General features: G+C 39.5%; 2 protein-coding genes across 4 annotated transcripts in view; one reads left to right on the top strand and one right to left on the bottom strand.

Annotated features, from left to right (window-relative positions):
- LOC111240347 (protein FAM49A) overlaps window positions 1-9,817 on the top strand; it is a 35,270-nt gene extending 25,453 nt beyond the window's left edge. Inside the window, exons 3-12 of one of the 3 annotated variants that reach the window (XM_022770327.1) lie at window positions 641-720; window positions 3,281-3,402; window positions 3,730-3,835; window positions 4,493-4,629; window positions 4,813-4,890; window positions 5,324-5,440; window positions 5,839-5,918; window positions 6,753-6,879; window positions 7,036-7,106; window positions 7,199-9,817. In XM_022770327.1, the coding sequence (XP_022626048.1) occupies window positions 651-720; window positions 3,281-3,402; window positions 3,730-3,835; window positions 4,493-4,629; window positions 4,813-4,890; window positions 5,324-5,440; window positions 5,839-5,918; window positions 6,753-6,879; window positions 7,036-7,106; window positions 7,199-7,262 (972 nt within the window). In that variant the 5' untranslated portion in view covers window positions 641-650 and the 3' untranslated portion in view covers window positions 7,263-9,817. Of the gene's footprint in view, window positions 1-640; window positions 721-1,072; window positions 1,146-3,280; window positions 3,403-3,729; window positions 3,836-4,492; window positions 4,630-4,812; window positions 4,891-5,323; window positions 5,441-5,838; window positions 5,919-6,752; window positions 6,880-7,035; window positions 7,107-7,198 lie in introns of those variants that run through there. The other 2 variants (XM_022770328.1, XM_022770329.1) reach the window with 2 other exon arrangements.
- Window positions 9,818-10,619: 802 nt separating this feature from the next.
- On the bottom strand, window positions 10,620-15,777 carry fbxo16 (F-box protein 16). Its single transcript, XM_022737893.1, has 9 exons — window positions 15,692-15,777; window positions 15,142-15,254; window positions 14,862-14,897; window positions 14,539-14,745; window positions 14,273-14,437; window positions 13,836-14,101; window positions 12,019-12,124; window positions 11,348-11,612; window positions 10,620-10,860 (listed from the first exon to the last, which is right to left on the bottom strand). The coding sequence occupies exons 2-9, from the start codon at window positions 15,235-15,237 to the stop codon at window positions 10,805-10,807; spliced, it is 1,197 nt and encodes a 398-aa protein (XP_022593614.1). The 5' UTR covers window positions 15,238-15,254; window positions 15,692-15,777; the 3' UTR covers window positions 10,620-10,804.
- Between the last annotated feature and the right edge of the window lie 674 nt (window positions 15,778-16,451).

Below are 16,451 nucleotides of genomic sequence, written 5' to 3'. Positions count from 1 at the left end.
GATTGAAGGAAATTGACCTCACACAGTTAGTTAAGTAATCAATTAGTCAATGGACAGAAAAATAATCAACAAAAATTAATCTGAAAGTAATTTTTTAAATCTAAAAGTGCCAAAAATTCTTTATTAGATGTAAATACTTGCTGGTTTTCTTGGCCTTCTATTAAATCAAACTGAATATCTTTGGGGAACTGTTGGTCAAAATAACTCTACTTTCACTTGCATCTATAAATCAAACTTTTTCTGCAATATAATTGCACATAATGAGTCCCCTAACCATGCTCCACTGTTTAGTCATAATTGAATTCAGTCTAAACTGAATTTCTGTTGCATCTAAAATGCAATTGAAAGCATCAGTTGAACACTTTGACGTGTGGTTGGATATAAATGTCTGTGAGATGGGTCAGAAATACACACACCTCATTAACAATGAGCATAGCATAGTATTCAGGACAGCTGCACTAACCTGGGCTGAAACCATAAAAGGCATCACTGAGAACAAACAGAAAGCCCCAAGTTATCATTGACTCTGTTGTGACAAGTACAAAGTTAGCTCCACATTGGATGTATTATGTGCAAAATGTCCATGTATTCATGTGTTTTTTGTGTGTTGTGTTTTTTACCGTTGTATTTTGACCATCAGGTTTGCTGGAATGGGTAACCTGCTAAAAGTCCTAACAAGGGAAATAGAGAACTATCCACACTTTTTCCTGGACTTTGAAAGTAAGTCTGGCCGAGGAGTGGAACAAAGGGACAAAAGATAGATGGAGGAAGAGATGTGGGGAGGTGGGGGAGGTGGGGTGAGGGGCTCAGCTGTTTCCTTTCTGTCAGCAGGTCTCTGCTCCCGATGATGAAGCCATGAAGGAGTCTGCTTTTGCTCCTGTCTTCTGTCCTTTTGCTTTTTTTCCCAAACCCCTTTTCTTTTTCTTCCACTCAGTCGCGACCTCCTGCTGTTTCAGCTCTGATCTCCCATCTCTGTTCAAATAACTTTTTTTTTTAATGACTTTTTAACATCACACATACTTTTCTTCCTTTCTCTTTCTTTCTTTTTTTCTCTCTCTCTTGCAGAAACCAAATGGGGAATCTGTTAAAAGTGCTCACTTGCACAGAGCTTGAACAAGGGCCAAACTTTTTCCTTGACTTTGAAAGTGAGAACAGCTTACGCCTGTCCTTCTGCTAGGTTAACCCCTCCCCTCCTTATCCTAAAATTCATTTTTCCTTTGAGCTCTCTCTGGCCGCTCTGACTGGTCAGGGGTCAGCCCATTCAGCTATTGAATTGCCAACCTCTCTCCTTTGAATTTCTAACGCTGCCTCTGAAGGCTGTTATTATAATTCCTGATTGATTACAGTACGGTTTTAAGATCTATTCTCTGCATGCTGAAGTTGAAGAAGAATGGAGCTGACCCTTGACCTTTTTTTTGCTGTCTGCTTTTACTAACTTGTCTGCATGCATGACCCCGTAGGTTCACTTACAATAAGACACATTTGATGCATATGTATGTGGCATAATGTAACTATTAACACATTATTGATCAGGTCCCATTTATACTGTATTAATCCATGTTTTATCCAGTTTCTCTTCCTGCATAATCTTGTTACCATTTAATGATATAACCAGCATTATTTCCACATTTCATTTCTGCAGCGAAACATTAACTCAGCTTCATTACTGCTGCTACACACAAAAAAGACAGTTTAGCTCATTTTTTTAACACAGCAAATAAATCTGCTTTGGTGTTTTTTTTCCTCCCACTGGGGGGAAAAAAACAACACAATAACGCCTCCACCATGGCATTTCAGCCGCACTCACAACGTAGCCGAACCTCAGGCTTTGTTTATTCAGCAAAGAGGAAATGATGGGAGTAGAAGGGTTTTGAAATGCAAAACAGACCCCAGACACAGAGTTTTAATGTCAGTGATGCTCTATATTTAGAGCTGCTGCTGTAGACTTTGACGCTCTGTGGTCATGATAGCCGAAGCCTGTATTCTGAGAGTCTCAGTTGCCGGTAGACACCTTTTTAAATTAGAATTAAGTGTTGTGCTCACGTTATTATTACACAAAAACTGTTTCCCAATAGGTCAAGCAAACTGAGCTGACAACACATTTTTGGATTATTCAGAGCTATTTACAAATAATTGACTCCCTTCTTGAGGCGTATTTATAGTATTCTTGCTATAACCATGCAGGAAATATGAAACAAAACAGTCCACTTGCAGGTTGCAGGCATGGCAGAGCACAGTACTACTCCTCATTCATTCAATCATTCTTATGCAGTAAAATGCCATGAACACTGTTACTGATACTGTGTTCGTATTCATTAACAAGGTTCTAATGTGGCCCTATGCAGACCGCGTGCAAACACTAAAAGATAGTTCACAGTAGCAGAACATTTACAGTTTTCCAACATATACCGTTTATATCTCCCCACTAGTTCTCTAACTGTCAGCTTTCAAATATTGCTGCTTTGAAATGCTCTCAGAAATCAGATTTTCTTTTGTGTTTGTGTTTTAACAGGGAACACAAGTTCTTTCAAAGCTTTAGGCAGGATGCAGTAAATGCATCCTGCTCCAGTGTAATTAGTTACAGAGATGTGTATGTTTTGGATACATGATTATGAAGCTGATCTGGATCCCTTAAGTCTACAGCAGAGTTCTCTTAATTCTTAGGTGGTTAGTTCCAGTTCTTTCAGTGTAGTTATCTTTTAGCAGATGCATAGAGTTTGGGTTTTGCATTTCAAATTAAAAGCATCACTCTCGGTGCTCAAGGCAGCAAATTTTGGCGGCTGACTGTTAATGGACTCGTATGTGTTGATATACTGTACTACAGTATATGTGCCACAAGCTGGAAATGTTGACTGAAGTGAAATAATGTTTTTAGCTTTGGCCCACACACACAGTTCATTGTGCTGAACGTTTTTGTTCTTTCTCTCTTGTGCACTCGTCTTCTAATCAACAGCTCTTCAAATAGAAATGAACAAAAATGAACTAGTTAACTTTTAGTGGCAAAAACGTTCAGCACACATGCCTGTGTTCTCCCAGTGAGTGTTTCATCATGATTAAAAGTACTGTCGTTATTACTTGTGTAAGTAAAGCCATTTCACATCAATGAGTTAAACTGCAAGTTAATTGTAAGTTAAATATTTGTGCAATTACAAGTCACTCCGAGCTGATCGTTGATGTGAAAAGGCAAGAATTAATACATGTGTTTGCATTGTCAGACAGCTAGCTAGCTTAGCTACCTGTTGTGATGGTTTGTGTTTGTATGGACATGTTCGTCTGTTAGATGCACAGCCGACAGAAGGAGAGCGAGAGGTGTGGAACCAGGTGAACTCAGTCCTCCAGGACTCGGAGAGCATCCTGTCTGGCCTGCAGGCATACAAAGGAGCCGGCCAGGAGATCAGAGATGTGAGGAACACACACACACACACACACACGCATGCACAAACAAGAAACACTGTACATGTCTTGCCATAAGTAAATAAAATATACAAGCTCTGAGCAGGGAGGTAGACCTGTCTTCAAATCCATTTTTTATTCTTTCCCCTTCAACAGCAGCCAGTGTGAACATTTCTGCTGTAACATCTGATGAACTATTTGCAGAAAAAGGAGAGAAAACAAAAGCTGAACTACACTGAAACAGCAGAACAAACTAGTTCAATCCTCTCCACAGATGCTGATGGTCAGTTTGACACTAATGATGGATGTTTTCTGCTGTTTTCTTGTTCGGTCCAGGCCATTCAAAACCCCAACGACCTCATGCTGCAGGAGCGAGCCTGGAACTCCGTCTGCCCACTCGTCATCAAACTCAAGAAGTTCTACAGTTTCTCTCTGAGACTAGGTGTGGTCACAGCAGAGAGCAAAATGTCTCGTCTTATCCCTCTGCATTTTTAGTGCCAGGATTATCATTTCTTTTTTTGAATATGTCATGTTATAGCGAAAACATATTTAATCTTAATGAGTCCGGGCTAAATAATGGTAAAATAGTACTTGTATGACATATCTTATTTTGAAAGTTTTGACTTCCATCACACCATGTTGTCTTTAAATTGGTAATCTTTTATTTTGAAAATGCCCATTAAATCCTGCAACTTATAATAAACATGTAGGCTACACGGTCACTCACTTAAAAACTCATCTCAGATTGTATTAACATAGGGTTTGCATGATGGCTGGTATGAAGTAATTACAGTACAGTTTTAGTTAGCTTAACTAATAGGATATGTGAAATCTTGTCTTGTAATACAAAAAGTCCATGATGGGGAACTACAGAAACTAAAATCGTGTCCTATAACAAAATAAGTTCACCACAGAATGAAGTGTTCAGTTCTCTGCTTCTCTTCTGTATAAAATGTGACTGTGTAAATAAATTCTGAGCTGGAAGATTTCTGGGACTTAAAGGAGAGGCCAAACATCTACACAGCTGCTGACATCTTGTGTGTGTCTGTGTGTGTGTGTCTGTGTGTGTCTGTGTGTGTCTGTGTGTGTGTGTCTGCAGAAGAGGCTCTGCAGAGTTTATTGGAGTGCCTGACATGTCCGCCCTTCACACCCACTCAGCACCTGGAGAGGGAGCAGGCTCTGGCCAAACAGTTTGCAGAGATCCTCCACTTCACTCTGCGCTTCGATGAGCTCAAGGTCTGCTGGAAACACTGAGTGGTTCATCTCAGGAACACACACACACACACAGTCTCAGCCACTCTTCCCATATTACTTCAGATAGTGACACACAGCATACTTGTGTGAACTAATGTGTTGGTTCTGTTTAGTCAACAATAGAGGCTTAATGTGTTGTTGTCCTGTTTTCTTGTTTCCCTTCAGATGAGAATTCCTGCCATTCAGAACGACTTCAGCTACTACAGAAGAACCATCAGCCGAAACCGGATAAACAACATGAATGTGAGTTGTGCACAAATTATATATAGATGAGATCAACATTACATGGCACCAGAGTGACAGCCATCTTTTTCCTGTGGTTTTCAGATCCACATATTTATATCTAACAGCAGGCTTTGATATTTCTATATTTAGTACCTGCAGTGCTTTCTCTGCCTAAAACAGGAAACAGTTTTAAAGTGACATAAGAAAAGACCGTGTTCACTGTGTTTTGATGGGTCCCTTACGTCACATCAGAAATCACAAATAGGCCAAACTGATCACATTGGAGGTGCTAAAGTATTAAAAATGGAATTGATGTGAAAATGTTATAACTCCCCCTCCAGCAGTGCAGGGCCGCTGCCTCTGTTCAGTGAATATAAAACAGATTCTTGTGCATTCGAAAATGGAAAAAACTAAATGAACGAATGCATGTTGTTTGTTTCTGCACCTGAAGTTGGACATTGAGAGTGAAGTCAACAATGAGATGGCCAACAGGATGTCTCTGTTCTACGCTGAGGCTACGCCCATGCTGAAAACACTCAGCAACGCAACCACAAACTTTGTGACAGAGGTGAGAATGAAACCCGTTATCACTGTTGTTACTCTCACTGTGACAAATTCTGTCGTATGTTTACTTCATAAAAACGTGAGCTATTTTCTCCTTTGCTCGAACTTGGCATGTCATACAAACATGATCTAATTGTATCTAATATTTGTTGCATTCATAATTGTCACAATGCTGCAGCTCTGACGCAGCCATTTTAATTGAATAAATCAAACTAATACCAAAATACAGATGAAGAAATATCAGTGAGACCTGGTCTGACCTTCAAAATGATTTACACACATCTACGCTGATCTACTCTGTCAAAGCAGGATGATTTAAAGAATGTATGTAATTTTTTTAATGATTCATGTTTAAAGTCATTAAAGTGATTGGTAATAACATCTGGTTTGTTTGTTCTGTAGAACAAGACTCTTCCACTGGAGAACACGACGGACTGTCTCAGCACCATGGCCAGTGTCTGTAAAGTCATGCTGGAGACACCGTGAGTTACAACGCTTTGCTACGCATGCGCGCACACACACACACACACACACACACACACACACACACTCATAAGTTTTCTTGGAGGCCTTGAAAAAGCTCTGCAGTTTGTAGATTGAAAGCAAGTTGAGTTGTCTCACATACATTCACCAATAATATATTGAGATTGTCTGTATTGATTGATTTTAGAAAAAAAAAGAACTTTTTTTTTTTAAATCACTGGCTCTCAGTTTACACCCACGTTTTTCAACGGCCTGAATCAGTTCGCGTGGCATTGCACACATTTGCTAATAGGTCTGGAACCTCTCTGTTCATTTTTGATTTCATTAGATGTTATCAACAATCACAGACCAAAATGTCTCTGCACCTACAAGCAATCAGAGCAATGAAACATGTGACGTAGCGATCAGTAGGTAAATTAAGCTTTTATCTGTCAGTAGTATAGCAGGCACATCTTTCTTATCAACAAACACTGTCAGCGCAGTTGTTTGTTCTTCTTTTAGAGATATTACACCGTCCAGCTTGTTTAATACTGTCATGATAACGGATTCAACGGACCTGTCCACATCAGCGGCAGCCATCTTGGTTGTTGCTGCTTCAGCGGCGCTCCTCTGTCAGTCATTGTATTAAACCCGTCCCATTTTTGATAAATGGTTGGGATCATTTCAACCTGTCAGGACGGATGGAAATCCGCCTTGAACAGGAGGGGTGCCAGACACATCTGCGAAAGCAAATAAAACTATAAATCATTTCTAGATCTTTTCCTCTTCTGATCCTCTCTCTCTCTCTCTCTTTCTCTCTCTCTCTCTGTCTCTGTGTGTTTCTGCATTGTCAGGGAATATTCGAGTCGTTTCAGCAGCGAGGACACACTCTTGTTTTGCATGAGGGTCATGGTCGGGGTCATCATTCTTTACGATCACGTTCACCCCAACGGCGCCTTCAACAAGTCCTCTAAGATAGACGTAAGACACACACACACACGCACGCACACACACACACATCTGATCTAAGCTGCACAGATCATGTAACAGCAGCACTTCACACCATCATGGATCTGTTCTGTGATGCAGCTCTTGAGCTTCTGTGCTCTCATTCTGACTCTGTTCATTTCCTCTCAGATGAAAGGCTGCATAAAAGTCCTGAAGGACCAGCCGGCGGACAACGTAGAAGGCCTCCTGAACGCCCTCAAGTAGGTTACACTCACTCTGTTTAAATGCGGCTATAGAGAACAGTTGTGCTAATGGCCTCCTAATGCACTGTTTATTATTTATGTCTCTTCAGATTCACCACAAAACACCTGAATGACGAGTCCACTCCGAAGAACATCCGGACGATGCTCCAGTAATATTTGCTCTTTTTTTAAAGAAAAAAAAATATATAAATAGATATGAAGAGGATCAATGCTCTGACCTCAAATAAGATGTATATGTTTACATTATTTAAAAAGACTCGATGTTAATACTTGTGTGTATTTACATAGTCATTCCCTCCAAGTTATTGAAACCTGCAGAACAAGTACCTTGTACTTTGCAAAAAAAAAAAAAAAAAAAAGCATCACATGAATTGCCTCTACTGTTAACAGCTGTCGAAGCACAAATGATGGATTTGTCAGCCTTATACTATAAATGAGCTTTACAAACAGCACTTGGAACTAAATCACCAAGGCAGCATAAAAATGTCCTTCAACAAATCTTTTATTTGACAATGGAATTAGTTTAGTGAACAGATTTTAGTTTAATTCAACTTTTTTGAATCGAAATGAAACTTTTATTTCATTTTTTTTTGAAACGGAGAAATTAAATTCTGACACAGGTTCTCATTTTTTTTATCACAAAAAAATCAACATGAAGAACAAGTGAAGTCATATCATCCTGTGTTTTCACTTGATCAACAAAGTATGAGATTTAATGACAATATGAAATCAATCAATGTTAAGTGGACATTTCTGTTGCAGTGAAGGGCTAAATACCGAAAGCAGGTAAGGGATTGATTGGTTTGATGAATTGGTTGAACATTGAACATTTGGGTGTTTTCTCTTCTTTTTTTTTCTTTTTTTTTATAGTCAGCTGTTGTATTTTGTCCTTTGTTCTTTTCAAACTCCAGCCTTGTGCATCTGATAAAAATAAATCCACTGTGAACGTAAAAACATACTTTGCACATTCAGTGAGATCCAGTTTGTCAAAGTTTGCTTTAACTTCGAGGTTTTGCTGATTGAAAATGTCGTGATAATGAATCACAAAATCAAATCAACCAACCAAATGTTTTATTTAACTGTTTTGTGGTGATGCTCTGAATGATCGTTGTGTGTTTTGCCATGTTTTAAGTGACTTTTTTTGTGGCTTTTGTATTAGGAACAGAAAATCCATTTCCTTAAGAAGAAAAGCCCCAAAATGTCTTTATTCTAAATAAATGACATATGCTTCTTAAGTGAACAAGTTTTTTTTTTTTTTTTAAGATTTTTTTTTATCTCTTTCCTTAAAGCTTTGAATTCTGATTTTTTTTAAATCAGTTAGTCAGTGAAATAATTCTCCTCGTCTCCACTCGAGGGACAAATGTGACCAGGTTGATTTTTATATGAATTTTGATATTTCTCAACATGTTTAAAGCAACATTTCGAGTTTGCTAAGCCCTTGCAAACTCTGTTAATTGTCTTCTATACATCAATCCATGCCTCAGATCATTTCATGACCTAAAAACTCGTAGTGTGAAATAATGTACACCTCAAAATTTGCCTTAAATTCGACTGTTGAACTCAGAGGAATGACTCTAGACTTGAGCTTTTGACCTGCTGTGTGTCTGATCATTGTCACTTATCACAGAGGACTGTGTACTCCTAATTTCCTAGCTCATTTTACTAACATTACACCACAGACATTCCTGATTGTCCCTCGGCTCCTCCACATGCAGCAGCAGCAGCTCCTGACCTGCTAAAACTCACCTGCTCACATGGTCGGACAATCTCCTCATCTGTGTTGGTTTTACATTGTGTTCATTTAAATTGTGGTTCACGTTTTATGTTATCTGTATGAAGGTTAATGGATAAGAATAAGCTTGTCTTAAAGGATGCGACTATCAGTTGTAAAATCTACTTTTCCACTTTTTTCTGCTCAGATAACTTCTTCAACTTTACCATCTAATATATCACAATAATAACTCTGACTTACACCACCACCACCATCACCCCTGTGATCCTACTTTATGGAAATGTTACTGGCTCATCGTGGAGCACAGCATTGCCTTGAAGACAGAGCATAAGCTGACAAATAGTAGTTACTTGTAAAGACTATTTTTATTTTTCATCCACAACATAGACTTACTTTCATTTTATTCCATAAGCCACACATACTGCACTCTGTACCATATACACTCCTGCCCTTTGATTAACATGTCAACATTCATGATAATTAACATTAAATTAACATGTCAGGTATCTATCATTCATTTAAGTCTTGTTTATTTTTGATCCTCTTGTATTTAGTAATATATATGGGTGCGTGTGTGTGTGTGAGTGAATCATACTTTGAATGCAATGTTTTATATGCAATAAATGAAAACTTTACATGGATGAGACTTAAAGTGAGGTGTACGTATGATATTTCATATCTGACTGAAGTGGTTTTTTTAAAAAATAAAAATCACATCCTCTGTCATGATTGATGTACACGAAGCTTCCCTCTTCGCCCAGAATATGCTACTGTGTGTTGAATGCAAGATGTTGTTTTGAAGACTGAGACAAAATCTTTTTTCTTTTTTTTTCTTTTTTTTTTGTCTTAAACTGACAGTTACTGTTTAATATTTTTGGATTTCAGACTCAGTGTTTGTATAAATTGCTTTGGCTTTGTATTGCATTCTGAATGGGATGTGTGGATTGGATAATAAAGGTGGTACATTTCTTATACAGACTATGTTTCCATTGGCTCTCTTATTTACAATATGTGGTACACATAACAGGGGCCCACTCATCAAACTGCTCCGTAGCGCTGCTAGTAGTCGAAAACTCCCCAGGGTTCCTTTAAGAAATCTGTAAAAAGTTAGTAAAAACCAGCGCTGTTGTGTCTTTAAAGTAGCTCTTTGTAAGTTTGACCATTGCTACATGGCTACGTTAGCATTAAAAGTTGTTTACTCAACAGTCTTGAAGAAACTTTGCAACTTCAGTATCAAACTTCATTCCTTTATTCAAGAGCTGTCTCCAGTGGTGGAAAACAACGCCAGTACTAACTCTTGTTTCTATCACTTCTTCTTCTTCCCTGTACTGAAGTTAGCGTGGTAACCAGCTAGCCCCAGCACGTCTCATCACTTTCTGATAGCGAGTCACTGTAGTCACTTTTCTGCTCAGAGCGCATATTATAACCTCATAAATTATAAAGACAACAATGGCTGACAACGATCTTGTCAAGTGACAATCGGCACCACCTGCTCCCGGCAAGAAACCACGTTCAGCAGCAGAGAACACTCACAAACAGCCCCTTTAAATGTGAGACATCATGATTGAACAGAGCTTTAAAGATATTCAAGATGCAGTTGTAATACAACTATGAGGCTAGTAAAACTACTGAACTACAAAATACTGTCGCCTTCCAACAACAAAAACATTTATTCTTCATGAGTGATTTTTTTTCTTTTCAGTAGCTTTTTATTCCAAGTTTAAAGTTTTTTAAAATTGGAAATTATTAAGACCTTTCAAAAATAATTACATGTAAATACAAAATGTTCTTCATAAAATCTTCTCCATCCAGAGCTATTTACATAATAGCTTCCAAAGTAACTGCAGTAATGGAATCAATTACATGAGTAAAATATATTCAACTACATCTTCTGAAAAGCTTTGGTGTCCTGAAACTGTAGTTCTGATGTCTTCCTGATGGGGGTGATATACTTCCTTCTTCGTCATCGTGGGTGTGAAGCAGGCATGATCCACGGCTGAACCTTAAACAGTGGTGTACCTGGGATTGATTACACGTCATAAATCAGATCTCCAATTAAGTAGTAGTTAAAACAGTGCACATAACACATCAGAACCACTCAACCTGGTGTGTGGTCATATTACATCGAATACTGGAAATCTTTGATTTAAGCCTCCTGTAATGAACTATTTTTGAGTAAAATAAAGCTACATGCCTTTAATTTGAAGTATGCAAGAGTACATTGAAAATTTCAGCCTTTCCTTGCAGCTAACAGTTAAGCCTAATGAAGTTTTATTAGTGAAAGAAAACCACTAAAATGTATTTTCTAATGTAATAAATGAGTCAAATCTAAATGTGGAAGACAGAGTAAAACAACATTTCTAATAGGGGCACAAACTGCATTCAGTCTGTGATTTTCTTGCAGACTCAGCCATTTTTTAACCTATAATTTGTCCTGAATGCGTTTCTTGCTGTGTGATTACATCATATTCAGCCCAGAGGAGTGAAAGAGCAGCGATTTACTTACTGGGAGAGCTCCGGTGTGAGCGCTGCGACGCCCTGAGCGCCTCCACACTCAGCTGGGGCACCGCTGACCTCACCGGCCCTGGACGGATCCCAGCATTCCACTGGGCCAGGCGCAGCAGGCTCTTGGCGGTCTCCTTGGTGATGGGGTAGTCGCTACTGCGAGATGCCCATTGAGGCTGAGTTTGGGTCTGACAATGATGAGGATGAGGATGAGGATGATGATGAGGAGGGGGATGTTGGGGTCTGCAGTTGGAGCTGAGGAACATCTGAAGGAGGAGGACAAAGGTTCTCAGAGAACTGAGGTTATTTTTGATTACCATGTGTTCAGAAAAATAAAAATAAACTATATACAGGCATTGAAATAAATGTATGATGGTTTCTCCAAAGCCTGAATATTAAATGCCATGGTGTCCTCTATCTCACCCTTTCCTCCCCCGCTTCCTAAAACCCCATCATCAGCATAATTTGGTTTCCCCCTGTCACCTCCCTCTCTGAGCCGCTCATCATTAACATGCTTTTTCTGCGTAAACGCTGCTCCATAATGCATGACGCCTGCTGGTTGCACAGTCCCCTGAGAACCTTCCACGTTTACCCCCTCCCTTTGATTCAGACAAGGAGGTCACAGTCACAGCGGGGTTACGGTGGCGATGATGAATGGGAGCGTGGTTTTACCAGAGATTTGGCTTTGCGGAGTTTGTAATTCGCCTCAGATAGCGTTTTCTTGCTCCCGCCGTCTGGCTTCGGTGTGGTGCAGGTGGTAGCTGTGCTTTTCGTTTGCCTGCAGAGAGACGACTGAGTCAGTGAAGCAGGTGTAACATCAAGGTGAACTCTTCGGCGGATCTGCGTTCCTTTGAAAAAGAATATGACATATCTGTATTTTATTTCAATTGATTATATCAGCTTAACTGTCTCTGTTTTACCACGAGAAATTGTTTGTGCTATATGGTCATTACTTCATTGTCATTTACTTTATGTTTTCATCCATGTCTGTTTGTTTGTCAGCAGGATTAAACAAAAAGTACTGAACTGATTTGCACCGAACTTGGTGGAGGGATGGATATGGGGCCAGGGAAGAACCCAGTAAATGTTGGTATAGATTGGATCATTTACTATGAATTAGATTTTCTTTTTCTCTGAAGTCTGGTGTATGTTGTTTGACATTGTCCTTGTCTGCGCTCTCAAAGGGTCTATGGGGTTTTAGCCAAAGTGAACCATTCTTTTAAGAAACACTCTAGAAATGCAGGTGTGGACGTATGAGCTTAAAGATTGTTGCCACACGATCAAAAATGTGTTCGGCAGCTTTCATTATTTGACAGAAACTGATGTATCAGCTGTAGATTGTATTTTGAGCGCGGCATCAGAATATCTAAGCACAGGTGGAATTACAAGATGTTTCATTTTTCATTCATGGATAATGGTCAAGTTCACTTCTCAAAGTTTTACAAAGAATTTTATATTCCCCCACCATTCATTTACTTTTTGTGTATGTTTGAGCTTCATTGTGTAGACTGGTGTACTGATACAATGAAATGTTTTCACATTCATCAGTTGAAGAGGGAAAGCTTCTCTACATGGTTCTGAGTGTAACACCTGTACATACACTATGAGCACGATTATGAAACTTAACTCTTGAATTGAAAAATATTACATATTCTTACATTGTGCACATGTATCGTGCATCTTTAATCACCATAGAACACGTGATCCAGTTCATTGATTTACACAGTAAAAATGGACCAGAGCGCCTCTCTTTCAGTGTTCCTTGAACTTGTACCTTCTGTATTTTCAACTACATGGAAAGAGCCAAAAGAACTGAAATTAAAAAACAAAAACTACTTACTTAGAACAAACATACCTACAGTTTTGTAAATTAATGGCTCTAAATGTATAGATTTTATAAATCTTGACCTTGTGTGAAATTACCACCTGAAAGTATCTAAAGGTTCTTTGAAAAGAGAGAAATATGACTTTCAGGTACATTTATGTTTAAGAAACAAATGCTGAGGACTAATGTAAAAAAATATGTGTATTTGAATTAAAGGGGTGAATTTATGGAACAGGATCTGAAAGTCTGTAGCACATGCTGTAAATCTGAACAATGTTATAAAATAATCTAATGAACAAATATAAAAATATATGATCTAAATGACACGATGACATTAGGAAAGTTGTATAAACTTTGTCTGATGTTACTTTTTGAAATCTAATAAGTTGTGTGTTGAGAAAATGGAAGGCACAATGAGCTGTAGCTTCATCCTGTACACGGTTGCACTCTGTAGAAAATTGTTCTGCTATGTTGCGTTATATGTTGATGCCAATTTGTTTCTGTATCTCCAAATTACAATTTTAAACCCTTTAATCGTCAAGATCTGGATGTTCCTGATGTTCCCTAATTAATATCATATCTCTATAATGTGCTTCAAGTCAAAAAAGTGGATAAGTTTAGTAAGTGCTAAGTTTATGCTGCTGTTTATGCCTACATGTCTTACGTTCTCAGGGCTTGTTGGCTGGGGTCCAGGTTGTCCAGGTAGTTAAAGCGTCTTATGTCTTTGGGATGTCTGTCAGCATCTCTCCATGGAGGCAGTGCACTCGGCTGCTTCTCTGTTATGAATCCAGTCCTGAGGCTGCTTCCCACTCGCTGGGCGGTGGACGCCGGATGCTCCTCGGTGAGGAGGGCCGGATCTGTCAGATCTTCATGTCTACTGCTGATCATTGTTACATCTGGGATCACAAACTGCCGTAGGGACGAGGCAGTCTGAGAGGTGGGCAAAAGACTTTGTATAAACATTTTATCACTGCATTTTAATGTAGCTAATGTCGGTTTGTTCTGTATTTTTCTTACCCTAAGCCATAGTGTGGTTTATTTGAGAATATAATAATGAGAATTAAATAATGTTTCATCTTATGGTGGATCTGATCTCCTGACCTGCTGCGGGGTTACTCGCAGCCCCTGCACAGTCTGGATGTAGTGTCTCTTCCAGACGCCCTGCTCGAACGGTGTGGGGGAGAAATTGATGCACCAACTGAACCTCAGACACTTGGGCATCCACAGCTGGTCCAGCTCCACGATGCTCTTCCAGTGCCAGCTCACCTGATGGTTAAAAAAGGGCGCAGAGTGTCAGTTTTACTAGCTGTCAAAGTGATTGTCAGGTGAACGACCCTCCAGGTTGATATTATGTCAGGTTTTTGTACCTGTGCACATCGGCAGAGGCTGCGTGGGTCCAGGAAGGAGAAGAGGTAGAGGCAGAGGGCTCTGGGCAGCAGGCAGGTGAAGTCTGCAGCCTGCAGGGGGAGCTGTCTGCTCACACTCACACTCAGGAACCTCAGCTGCTCCATTGAGCAGCCCAGTACAAAGTCCTGCAGCACAGCCCTCCTCTGCCTGTCAGACCACCTGTCAAACTGAAGACATGAGTCTTTCACATGCACTGCTTCAGTTTCATTGAGCTGGATTCACATTGTGTCTGGACCCATCAGTGCATGTGTAGTGTGGCTCTATTCGTGTGATTTAAACTTACCCACTTTGCCAGAAGGCTTCGTCTCTCTTCAAACACCTGAGGGAGAAGAGAAGACTGAAGAAGCTTAAAAATAACATCAAACTGCAATGTTAGGAATACTACAAATCAAAATGCATGGCTAGCAGTGATGTAGTCTGGAAGGTTTTTTATCTGATGGTGGTGATACTGTATGATGGGATATAATTAAAGTTATCTCCAATGAGTAAGAACTTTTTTCTGACCTGCAAATAACATGATATTTATTTGTTAACATGTTCCAGGATAGATGAGTTGATCTGACCTTGCTGTTTGCCTCAGGGTGGTTCAGAGGAGTCCAGGCGCTCAGTTTGGTCTGCATCTTGGCACAGTTTGTAGGTGACCTCGGTGCATGTGGCATCTCTGGGTACTACTTAGCTATAGATGATGTATTAAAATACACAAAAATGAAACTTAAGTCTTCTTTTGGATGCTTTTTGTACATCTTTTGAGTGTGAGCAGCATGTTTCTAACACTTTCCACCATTTACTTTGCCACTTTACAGGATCTGCCTGAGCACCTCCAGGCTTATGTTTAGCCTCCTAAAATACAAAGCTACATAACATACCACCTTTTATCACACTTAAAATGTGTCATGATAATGTTTCTTTCCACTGTTACCTAATAAACAAAGCATCTCCTGCTCTAATTCTGTGTCTCGTAAAAATAAGAGTTCGGAAAAACACATAACAATTCCTCAGTGAAAATGGCAAAAATCCAACCGGACACACAAACTTAAAGCTGCAGTGTTGTATGTGTGAGCAGGACACTGCTGCTCAGCACTGCACAACACACTCCTCTGGTATTTAACTCACCATCAGTTCTCCTCGGCCGACACAAAGAAGTAAATCCAACTCCTAAACACACTTTGTGTTTATGTGCATACTCCTGATGGCCTTTGTGTCCGTACACCCAACTCTACTTCTTCTCTTCTTCTTCTTCCCACTCCCCTGTGCACAGTTTACTTGTTTCCATAGTAACAGTGAGTGTGCTCTCCTTACATCGACTGGCCTTCACAGCCTGTCACACACAGGGGGGTGCTGCAAAGCAAACCACGGTGGAGTGCGGAGTGTGTACAGGCCTCAGTGGCTCTAATGATGACAAATGTAGTGCAGAAGGCCTGACACTGCAATTGCTATAGAGACCATCTGCCTCACACACTGATACTGCAAAAAAATATGTTTCTCAGCTATACCTCTATGTAGATGATACTTATATATATTTAAGACACTGGAAATAAATGCGTTTTCGATGCACTGATAACTTATATCAAAAGTGATCGACATGCACAAATACAGTGGGTCAACCTTGTAAATGTTAAGATATGTAATTCAAAACATTAAGTACATGTAACGTGCATGTATTTAAACTTCACATTATCATTATGATTATGATCATTTTGATTAGTATTGTTATTATTATTATTGGTGGTAGTAGTAGTAGTAGTAGTTGGACCTGTATGTAATGGACCTGTTTTAAATAGGCTCATGTAGGCGTTGGCTCTGGGTTTTTCTATGCAATAATGCGCCCATTGTAACAATTAAGTTAAACCCACTGCTGAAGGTCCACTAATAA

This window comes from Seriola dumerili, unplaced genomic scaffold, assembly GCF_002260705.1.
Source record: "Seriola dumerili isolate Sdu_G_001 unplaced genomic scaffold, Sdu_1.0 BDQW01000025.1, whole genome shotgun sequence".
Lineage (NCBI taxonomy): Eukaryota > Metazoa > Chordata > Actinopteri > Carangiformes > Carangidae > Seriola > Seriola dumerili.
This window is presented reverse-complemented; position numbering and strand designations above follow the sequence as displayed.